General features: G+C 36.6%; 1 protein-coding gene across 1 annotated transcript in view; it reads right to left on the bottom strand.

Moving 5' to 3' along the window:
* The window catches only part of LOC122094025 (protein ANTHESIS POMOTING FACTOR 1), a 16,744-nt gene extending 15,605 nt beyond the window's left edge, over positions 1–1,139 (bottom strand). The window contains exons 1-2 of the mRNA XM_042664620.1: positions 743–1,139; positions 524–615 (exon numbers count right to left, since the gene is read on the bottom strand). Coding sequence (XP_042520554.1) covers positions 524–615; positions 743–752 — 102 coding nt within the window. The 5' untranslated portion in view covers positions 753–1,139. The remainder of the gene's footprint in view (positions 1–523; positions 616–742) is intronic.
* Between the last annotated feature and the right edge of the window lie 10,826 nt (positions 1,140–11,965).

Genomic DNA, 11,965 nt, shown 5'->3' with positions numbered 1-11,965 from the left:
CCCCCCCCCCCCCGGGTTTTGATATATCGTCTTTTAAGTTGTTTTCTGAGTAGATAGGGCCATAGGGGTTCCCCATCTGTCGAGCTTTCAGGTTTTGTCTTTTTACTCTGCTTCACTTAATTAATTTCCCATTCACCCCCAAAAATATATGTATAATACTCATAAAATCTTCAGCATGTGAAAGTAAAATACTACTGAAATTTTAACAGATAGAAAGATGAAAATAACATGAGAGAAGTGGTATTGATTACTCAGATCAGAACTTTTCGTCTAAAAAGTTAGGGATTTAGAATTCATTACAGAACGCATAAACATATAGCTGATTTCCCTAATCTCAGTTATTCATGAATTTACTTCTTTTTTTTTTTTTTTTTTTTTGGGGGGGGGGGGGGTGGGTTTGTGGGGGAGGGCGGGGTGGGTTGTAAAGATTGGAGAGAAATCAATGTCATCCACCAATCGATCAAATATATTAGAAGAAGAAAAGGAAGAGAGATAAAGAGAGCGAGAGAGCAAAGGTACTCACGTAGTCTCGAAAGGCCATACCAACTTCCATGCTTTGAATGATCTCCTCGGTTAGCTCCATCGATACCTTATCTTCTCTTTCGGATTGACTCCCTGCCAAAAACAAGAACGAAAATTTAAATAAACTCCTCAGCCCTCGCAATATTATATATTTGAAGCAGAGAAAACGAAATTCCAAATGGTATTTATGTGCGTTAATATGCAGAATCAGGTAGATCACCTCCTGGCATCGTTAATCTGAAGTCTGAAGCTACTTCTCAGATTGAAAATATAGCTGAAAGGCTCAAAGCGAAGTGGATCGTTTGAAATCTCTCCCTTTGCAACACCTACGTGATAACTTGCTTCTATTGCAGGTGCCAATTGAGGAGAGCGACTGTAATAGTAGTTGTCGTTAGCTTAAAGATCGAGCGCAGTCTTCTTTTACTGGTTCAGACTTCAGATGAACATTCCAGAGTTGCCGTCGCCGTAAAAATCTAGGGTTTCGTGATTTCTACTTATGTAGCGTAGCCATTTGGTCGAACATATGAGAATAATGAGATAATCAAAGAGGAATCGTTTAGTTTTGATTTCTCCTCTATTTTACTTCATATGAGATAACATTCTTTGCCGTCTTGAATTGCGGGAGGATTCCTACTGTTGGAGGATGTAGAAAGACATAAAAGCGTTAGCGTATGCTAAGCAACCGAACAGTAAATTCCAAAATGAAAATATTCCTGAAAAGAAAAGAAAAGAAAATGGGTTGAGAATGGTTATTCAAATTTCTTAAAAAAATAATAAAATAAAAAAATCTATTCATAATCAAATGGGTTACACAGTGAATGCCCGTTTAGCTAGGGTGGACATGGTAAGGTTTGTAATGGGGCCGGTTGGTCTCAAGCTATAATCAGACTACCATAAACAAACTTAACCGAGCCTTAGTTGAGATATGGACCTCGTTTATCCCTAAACGGAGTTTATAATGGGGCCGGTTGGTCTCGAGCTATAATCAGGTTACCATAAACAGACTTAACCAAGCCTTAGCCGAGTTATGGATCTCGTTTATCCCTAAATGGACTCTAATTGGGCCTTCCCAATGTCGATGCAATAGTCAAAGTACCCAAGCTAAGAAGTTTAATCCATTGAAAGCGTAGTTCTGCCTCAAGCATATCTTGCAAACCCACCATTAATTCACCACCATAATTACATACATTTCATTTTTTTGTTATACTTAATTTCCATTATTAAAAATGTTTGTCTCGATCAATCTCTTGTCCATCTTGAAAATTGGAGCAAACCCACTTGAACTTTTGCTTTACTGTTCAATTTTATTCGTAGCAAAATGGAGATTTCAAATAGTATTAAAGAGGTCGAGCTAGATCGGGCTTAAAGGAGTAAGTTCAAGTTGGGAATATAAATGTGTCGGGCCCCGTCGAATTAGGTGGTTGCATCGTATACTACCTATTAATAAACGTGTTGGGCTTGAGGTCACTACGTTTATTAATCGGGCCGATCTAAGTTGGACCATAAAAACATGTCAGACTCTGTCAAATCTACCCCATAGGGTTAGGTGGCTGCATCATGTACTACATAGTAATGAACGTGTGGGGCTTGAGGTCGACACATTTATTAATCAGATCGATCCAGGTCGGGTCATAAACGTGTCAGACTCTGTCGAGTCTACCGGTGTGGGGCTTGGAATTGACACCCTTACACCCACCCACTAACACATGCATACGATAGGTTTGATCCCACAACCTTCTTCTCTGGGTGCAAACTCTTCAAGTTGAAGTGGCCACCACTAAGCTAAGCTAGCGTTTGTGAGCTATGGAAGTCAAAACGTAGATTTAGGATGTGTTTGGTTGTATAATTCGTTGGATTTATTTTTCTAATTTGGCAAAGATTCCGTAGAGAGTGGTTTTGATGAATCTTATTATTTTTGAGACATTCTGAAAAACTGTTTGGTTACTTGTAATTCTGTTATGTTATTCATTCCTGAAAACTATTTGGTTAACCTAAATCTGTGAGAATGATTTTGTACAATCAGTAATTACAAACTGTTTGATTACTTAATCTGTCAAATTATGTTTAAAAATAAGTCATAAAAAAAATTAATAATAATAAAACATTTGTACCTAGAGATTTCTCTCTCCTCTTCCTACCCTATACACCTAGGCTTTTAAACCAATTTTTCAATAGAGAAGATCTCCTTTATTCATGAGTTGATGGTAGCCTCTTGTTTTCCTTTTGATTGCTGGTATGTTCAAGTGTTCCTTTCCCTCGGAAAATCTGCATTTGTGGATTATAAGGTAATAAGGAGCATGCCTCATATTGAAAGTATCCATGTGCAGACATTAAATCAAATTATGTATGAACAGGGAGTCTGCAAAACCTTCAGCTTGGAGAAGGGAAGGGAAGATGCAAAATGTCTGGTCGTGTCAGAGCAGGGAGCCGATGGTCGCATTGGTGTAGAGGCATAGTCGTGGGCAGTCTTCATCTTTGATGAAAGGAAGAAGGTTGCTTCCCCATTTTTGTCATTCCAATGAACCACCACTTGATGGGGAGTATTTATATGAGGGCTCGAATTAGGTGTGTTTGAGACTGGATTTTAGAACTCATTATCCGTATCGGTCACAGCCAAATCGGTAAGGATCGGTTAAGTATCGAAAATCGTACAGTTTTCCTTGATCAGTCATGGTATCGGCTAGAATCGGTCCTGATGAGAAACCAGTATTGGGAAACTTTCCTACTTTGTTGAGACCAGGCCCTAGAAGACGAGGGATCTGCTATATGACAGCCTCATATGCTAGAAAGCATGGTATTTCTTAGGAAGCCTTTTTACCAGTTTTTGTTGAGCTTCTTCAGCCCTTCAACATCCATGTAGTCCAAGCCTATCTTTTCCGCCTCCTCAACATACAGTGCATCACCAATCATGCAGACTTTCATCTTAGGGCGAGGAATATGTGGCAGCTTCACAGAACCACTGAATCGTTTGTCCTTCTGAGGGTCATAGTTCTTCAGTCCAATCTAGAGCTCGAGTGTCTCGGTGAAGTTATGTTTCTTTTCCCTGGTATCATTCATAATCTGGGAGATAGCTTCTCTCAACACATCACTTTGAAGCTTACTCATCTTTACCGCTTCACTTCAGCAGAGCCTTGCAAGGCTGCAACCGCAACAAATGAGAGAAACCCTAAATAGAAGAATCAAAGAGGACTCTGTCTCTCTCTCTCTTCTGTTCGTCCTCCACCGGTTTAAGTTTTTAAGATTTTTTTTTTTAATGGATCTGGTCGGAGCCGTCGGATCGGCCGATCCCAATTGTATCTGATACCTAGGACGATACCGATACCCATCTCAGGATCGGTCAGGTATCGGGATCAATCTCAGCTGAAACTGATTCGATACAGCCAATCCAATCAATTTGATACTGATACTTTATTCTATGGTCTGAGATGCGTTTTGATATTTACCTTCTCTCATACGAACCACATTTAGCTTTAGATAAGTGTTTCAAATGAGTTAGTATTTCTAAGTAAAAACACATCTTAAAGCAACCAAACAATTCAAGAAAATGAAAATCATGCTTCACTATAAAGATCTTCCAACGAATTATACATCTAAACACATTAGAGAATCTCCAGCCGGGGGTGGCTGGAGAGGGATCAGTCAAAGGTTACTCTCTTGTTTTTTATTTCCTATTTCTCTCTCTTGTTTCTCTTTCTCTCTAATGGGCCTTGTATGGATTTACATCTACAAGCTTGAGCATAGCCCAAGCCAAACCATACTTAAATCTCAGATTTTAACATCAAGAGTATTAGGCTAACTAAGAGCTAACAATTCATTATATCTGAAAATTTTTTTATGCCTTTGGTCGGAATCCTCCGAGCTATGTTTGGTTATAATTGTTATAGCATGTGATCCAATCTGATTGTATAATCTACTCAATTTTTTGAATTGTATTTAGTAATGATATTTTTAGATGTAATTTTTGTCTTGCATATTATAGTAAAGCGTTTTGATTCAAAGTAAAGTGAATTTTTATAATAAAAAATGAATGCTTTGAAGTTAATGATATAAGCCTTGAATTGTCCATACAACCTGACTACACGTATAGGGGAACAAAGGAGAACACCACTGCCTTACAGAATGAGTCACCATAGACAGAATGAATTGATCTGTAGGATAGTAGGGTGTCTAGATTAGTGTGATTTGGCTAGCTGAATCGCCCAATGAACAAATCGTTGCATTGCTGTTGAAAAAGAATTAGACTTTAGATTAGTTCATGAATCATAATAAGAATTCTATCTCTATTACTTTGGATCGAATATGGACGAAAAAAATAGAGAAAGAATGAAAGAGAGAAAAAACAATCTCCTATTTTCCCTTTTTTTCTGTTGCATGCAATTGCATTCCATTTCTTACGCTCCTATTTTTTTTCTTATAATAGTGGACTCGAAAAAAAAAAAAAGATTATTTCGTTGCTGATAATCATTTCTTTAAGATATCGTTTTCAGTCTCTAATCTACAACAAGTAGATCTATAGGACATACATGAACACATGCTTCACAAGCAATCCATTTATCAAATCCAAAGTGGATTCGATCTAATGTGATTGTATAAACTGCTCAATTTTTTACTATATTTAGTAATGATACATTTTACATGTAATTTTTATTTTATATATTATAGCAAAGTGTTTTGAATGCAAAGCAAAATGAAATTTTATAACCAAATATGAAATGATTTGAAGTTAATGATATAATCAAATACGGTAAAGATTATAAACATTTTTTTTTTAAATATAAAAATATCACTTCCCTTCCCATTAAATTCCTCTTTCAACCAAATAGAGCCCCAAGTTTTTTCCTAATTGCTAGTATTTGGCAATAAAACCAAGTTGCAGAAGCGTATTTGGGTCAATTCAGTTGACTTTGAAATGGCCTCTTTCAAGCGCTTCCAACCTTTTTTTTTTCTTCTTATTTTTCAGGAAAAAGAACCGGGTTGTAACCTCTTTAGCTAAATATTTAGTTAATAATGCTACAATTTTCAAATTGCATGTATCAACTAATGATGTAGCTTTCCTACTTTCTTAATTATTAATATATTTTCCTTTGAATTTAAGAGAAAAAAGGGATGAAGATGCAATAGCTGTGTTTTGAACAAAATTCAATTGATGCCAAGTTGCAGCTGCAATCCCTTTCGCAGTCAAAGAAATAGAATCTTAACAGGCATTTTGAAAAATACTAAAACCTAGGAAATTAAAACCCTAGGGGGGAATTTGTGAATCCTAGGGGAAAGTAAATTATTCTATCCCTGTTGGCAGTTAAATTTTTACCCTTTGTATTAGATTTGACTGATGCAATAGCTTTGTTTATTTGTTTTTTTTAGCTGCATGGTATCAAATTAGGTGTCAGCTATCTTAAAAACTGAAACGGTATCAACATAGATTGGTGTAAGAACATCCATATCTGAGAAAAACAACCCTGATTTTCCTAGGAAGCACTTTTTTTTGACTTTTTATCCCTATTCCGTATTGTTCCATCGATATAATATTGGCCTAAGTATTAAGATTGCGAGCGTACAAAACCGGTATGAATCACTTAACATGATATCAATTCCCTACTTAGAACCATGGTTGTGAGCATGGTTTCAAGCATCGGTATCGTATTGGTATCGGTTGAAATTGATCTCCAATCCTGATCGATTCAAAGCAGTTATTCGTATCGTTTCATAGATAAAATAGTAAAAAATATTGTCCATTTTAAAAAAAAAAAAAAGCAAGGACAAAACTGACCGATACATGCCTATGCGATTCGGATCAGAATCAGTATCGGATCGGTATGAGCACCGATACCATCCTCTAAATCCATGGTTGTGAGGTATTCATTTTTATTTGTCTTTTCCATCAAAGGGCCTCACATGTTAGCCTTTGCTCCTTGGTAAATAGGGTCTTTTGGAATCAAAAGGGGAAACCACACTCGAAATAATGGGTAATAGTCATAATGGAGGGGGTGCTACAAACGGAAAATGCCATTATGAAGCAACCGAAAAACAAGCTACTTATTTGAGCTGCACTAATAATACCTAACATGTTTGGCTTTGTTCCTTGATGGGTATGGTCTTTTGGAATCAAAATGGGAAAATCATACTTGCCAAGATGGGAAGGGTGCTACGAATAGAAGTGCTCTTATGATGCAACCAAAAAGGTAAGGTCCATATTTTAGCTGCACTAATAATGGAGGGGTGTCGCAAAATGGGAGTACTATGATTTGAAAAGTAAAAGGTTAGGACAAAATAGGGTGATGGATTAGATAAAACCATGCATGGTAACTTGGAAAACCAAGGGCAGAGAAATTAATTAGGGGACCCTCGGTCGCCCAAGCCATAAAGAAGATGGGATGAATAGGAGAAAAAGAGGGTGCCGCAACTAACCTCACAGTGAAGGGAAGGTAAAAGTCTAATTGTAAGGAAGGAAGTAACAGGGAAAGGCACAATTTCCAGTTAATAGGAGGAGAAAAATTAGAAAATGGAGGAAATAATGATAGGGTTTATACTTGGAGAAAGACTAATTTAGATGCAAAATGCTGTCTTTCATAGCTGTCTATGGAAATACACAACATCCTCCTGGTTTTAATGAAGGAAATCAAAGGCGAACTTGGTCAATGGCAAGGAAACTCAGGTGTGTTTGGTATGCATTATCGGAATGCATTATTCGAACGGTTTTAGTTTGGTTTTCAAACCTTCGTTCATGAGATTTGTCATGCGGATGGTAGAAGTAATAATCTCACATGAAAGTGGTCGAGTAACCCGATATGAAGACTTATAGGTACTTTGGAGTTTGGGCATAATCTCATTAACAGTTAGTTTTTAAGGATGAATTCTATCCAAATCCCTAATAAGTGGTATCATAGTCAAGGTTTGGCAGGTTACGCGTGGAATGAGAGATTGTTAAGGTTCCATGAAGAAGACCCACATTCTATTCCCTCATTAATTGCCCTCTCCCATTGTATCCATATAAGTGGGAAGATCCACTTGGTAGGGTAAGGAGAAGTTTTTCTAATTATAGCATCTGCTAACGACTGGTAGAGTTCTTTCTTCCAAAAATTTTTTTTTCCATTTTTGTTCTTTTGTTTATATGAAAAACCAAGACTAACCCACAAGTGACATTCAAAAGAAACGGACCAGACCGATAACTATACGTTCCAGCTTGGCTTTTTGTAGACTAAATACCATATCGGTCCAGTATTGGTCCTACTGATATTTGCAAAAACGAAAAAAAGACTGAACAAGAGATATCGATTCAATCTTGAAGAACAAAGAAGAAGAAGAACGCTAGCGATTTATTATATCCCAAAATTTTCCTATGCTTTTGGTCGGAATCCTTCAAGTTCTTTCCTAATCGTTAGTCTTTGGTAACAAAACCGAGTTGCAGAAGAGATCTGAGACCGTATTTTAGATCATATATAAACTTCATTAACGTTTATCCTCCTTTTGTCTCTTCGGAACATTCAAAGTTTCTCCATTTAATTTCCCCAAAAGGAAGCCAATCAGACAAACTCTTCAAATCCCTAATCTATTTCTAAACAGAGTACATGATTTTGCAGCAAACTTACCAGAAAACCCCAACATAACCAAAATAAATGAAGAAGAATTAAGAAGATCAAACAAAACTGAAATTAACTGCGAACATCCACAGAACTACAAGCAGTAGAATCATGGCGGGCACCGTCAGGGGAAGACACAGACTTTTTGATGAACTCTATACAATCTGCAACTGCGTCGCTGTGGTACTGGCGTTGTGGATAATAATAAGACTGCGGTGGTACCGTTTTAGTGATGGGTCCGGTGGCGGTGGCGGTGGCGGTGGCTTTAGAGAGAGCAGAGAGCATAATGAGACGGAAGACGGCTTCACGAAGACGGTCCAATAAGGACATCGGAGATAAACGTCGTTTGGTTTTGGCATTGGTGGTGGCGTTGCTGGGTCTTGGAATACAGAAGAAGGAAGAGGTCTTCATATTGGTTCTTCTTCTTCTTCTTCTTCTTCTTCTTCTTCTTCCTCGTTTCCTTCTTATATGGTCTGTGGTTCCTTGCTTTAATCATTATTAATGGATCGTTTTTGCTATAACTAGTAACTACAAGGAAAGGAAAGGAATCTTATACCGTTAACTTATTTGAACTCTCAGCTTGGCTCGGCTAGTCGGCTTAGAATATACGAGCGAGTAATGATAGTCTACAACTGCAACTTATGGTCTTTCTATGATGATGATCTCGATCTCATAGATATGCGGGTTACGATCAAACGATCTGGAATGGTTGGATCAATGAACGGATCAAACCTACATTGCTGGCAGCGTTTATAGAGGTGCATAACAGTTTCGTACTTAATTCCTACCAATGTTATAGTGTCAAGAACGCTAGATAATCAAAACCGGGTGAGAAGATGGCTGACCCAACCAGGTCTGACCAATCTTTCGAATTATTTGGTCAATTTTTTTTTTAAAGGGGTTAACTAATTCAAATTGAACTGTATATTTTTTTTCTCAGTGTGGATGGAATTGAACTGTATATTGCCTTCTTTTCCTTCAAAGCAAGCTATGATGTAAATAATTGGATCAAAACCAATGGAACTGATCAATTCAAATCGAAGTTTTTATATATATAAAATAATAATAATAATAATAATAATAATTCAAATCGAAGTTGGCCAGCTTCAATTCGAATCAATGCCGATTTTTATAGCATATTTTGGACGGAAATTTTTATGATAGAAAGAATCGCAAGTAAATCAATGTCAATCAGTAAGTCGACAGAGAATGAAATTTATATCAGTACAAAATATAGAAATGATTGATTTTATTATATATTATAATTCTTTATTTTTTCCTTGTTTCTAAACAATCTTTTTGAAGAAGATAGTTCATAGTACTCATTCTACAGATACTAGAAAATCAATCATTTTTTGTATATGAGAAAATAAGTGAAGTATTTATGGGCGTTATAAACAAATAGGTAAAGTTATTTTCTACTCTTTTTCCTTGATTTTTTTTTTTTTTTTAATGAAAATTCTTGTACTTCTTTCTTTCAATAAGAAGAAAATTCATTCAAGAAAAGATCATATACACCCTAAGGGCTCCCAAACAACAAGTTCGTGAAGCCAAGAACAAGATTGGTAACATCCTTGTGCTTTTACAACTAAGACATATTACGAATCCAAGGGGGGCATCGCAGTTGGTGAGCAACGAACTTGGTACCAGTTGTAAACTCGAACACTGCTTCCAGTGATATAAAAAAAAAAATCTTGTCTCCGCAGAAAATGCAATTACAAGAGTTGGTTAAAATCGGAATAAAACTATATAAATTCAAATATTTTAAAATTAAAATTCCTAAATTGTATTATTATTTTTTATTTTAAAAAATATGATTTGATCAATAGTGTAGTTGCGGCCCATGGACCATGTCAATTGACCCAATTCAATCACATGTCCGAGTTATTAATTTATTTATCAACCCTGCCTAAATATGCTTGCTTTATATGTATATAGCCAAAGGTACCGATCTTTGCCACATGGTGAAGGGCAAATTTTTTGTGGACACATAGATCTCAAGCTTCATTGTTCACATGTCAAGTTTCAGCTAGTTTGAACAAATTGTCTAAGTTTTACTAACAAAAAAAAAAGTTATCAAAGGAGCAAAGTTTCAATGAAAATCTAGTAAAATGTGAAATTCACAGAAATGGACAATTAAAATTTACACACAGTTGATCCAAATCATTTCATAGATATCCAATTGTTAGATTTACCATGTTACATTTTCACATGGCATAACACGATGGATGTACTGATCAAAGATGCCATAAAGACCTCCAATCTAAAGAATCCTTTGCCAATTAATTATATATTTTAGAGAAACAATCGGACCATCTGGTTCAGACAATATGACACGGACCTCCAACTAGTATTTTTTTTTTTTAAAAAAGAAGAGTTAAAACAGATTGATATCCACCGATCCAATCCGATTCAGATTGGTATTGGCAAATACCGATATCAATATCAATACCGTCCTCTAAATCCATGGTTCAAACTCAAACCGATCCAGATGAGTATTGGTTGAGTTAATTGGGGATTGGATTGAGGTTGTGGGTTAGAATTTTAAATTCAGAATCAAGGGTTAAATTGGTCCATGTCGATTCTGATTTGTAGTGAGCAATCATTGAAGGAGCTAATGTTTGCCATGTTTAGATGCCCACCTCCTTGTTTTTCATGGGAGTAGCGAACAACATTGAAATCTCCACAAATCTCCCAAGGCCGAGATCACAATTGACCAGCAATAGCACGGAGGTCGTTCCAGAGGGAATCTCGCTCAATCGGGCTGTTTGAGGCATAGACAACAGAGAAGAAAAGGGAAAAGCTGTGGGTAGAATCAGAAATGGACAAATGGAGGATCTGAGAGGAGGAGAAGATGAGGGAAACTGAGAGGATTTTAGGATCCCAGAGGATGGGATCAGAATTAGAATTAAAATTTTTTTGCATAAGATAAGGGCCTATAAAGGTCGTGGGATGGATGACCTACTACACAACCTTACCCCAAGAATGTCGAGAGGTTATTACTAGATTGAAGCCTTTGTTAAATAATCTTGTCAATCCTTATCTTAGTATCTTTGTTCTACGTGAGCTATCATTGATGGTATCTAAGTTCTGAATAAGGTTTGATACCAAATGTGGCATAATAAGAGTGAAAAAATGTTATATGGCTCTCAAATTGAATCTTAGTAAGGCTTATGGTAGAGTATTATTTAGAAAATGGGTGCATGAGATTCATCTTCCATCTAAATTTAGAAAATGTCCATCTATGAGGGAGAATATTATTTTGCTGGTGTTTAATATCAATCCCATTGTTGCAAGGCAAAGAGCTCCAATTCTCACGATTTGGCTTCCCCCTGTGACATCAATCAAGTTGAATGTGGATGGAGCTAACAAATGAAACCCTGGTATTACTGGAGGGGGAGGTCTCATCAGAAATAAGGAAGGCAAGGTGCTTGCGGCTTTCTCTAGTTTTTATGGTGTTTGTTCTAATTGTGTGGTTAAGTTGCGTGCCTTGTGGGATGGGTTAAGGTTATGTGTGGATATGGGTCTCTCAGATTTTTTTATTAACTCTGATTCTACCTTGATTGTGAATTCAATGTCTAACATGGTATGTGAGCTATGGAGTTGCTGGTATTGGTTTGAGGAAGTTATGACTCTATGTGACTCTCTTAAAATTCAAATCTCTTTCTCTTTTCGGCAGATTGGTTGGCGAACTTGGTGCGTACTTCAGCTGGCCATTAAAGAGATGGTGCTCAAGTATGTATAAATCTTCACATTAGATTATTTACGTTTGATGTGGGATCAATTGTTTTCGCGTGGAACCCCAACAATTTTTGTGTTGTCATTTTTATATTTACTCTAATGCCCTTTTTCTTTTCAAGCAAAAG

The sequence above is a fragment of the Macadamia integrifolia genome, chromosome 11 (genome assembly GCF_013358625.1).
Source record: "Macadamia integrifolia cultivar HAES 741 chromosome 11, SCU_Mint_v3, whole genome shotgun sequence".
NCBI lineage: Eukaryota > Viridiplantae > Streptophyta > Magnoliopsida > Proteales > Proteaceae > Macadamia > Macadamia integrifolia.
The sequence above is the reverse complement of the archived record's forward strand: the minus strand, read 5'-3'. Positions and strand labels throughout refer to the sequence as shown.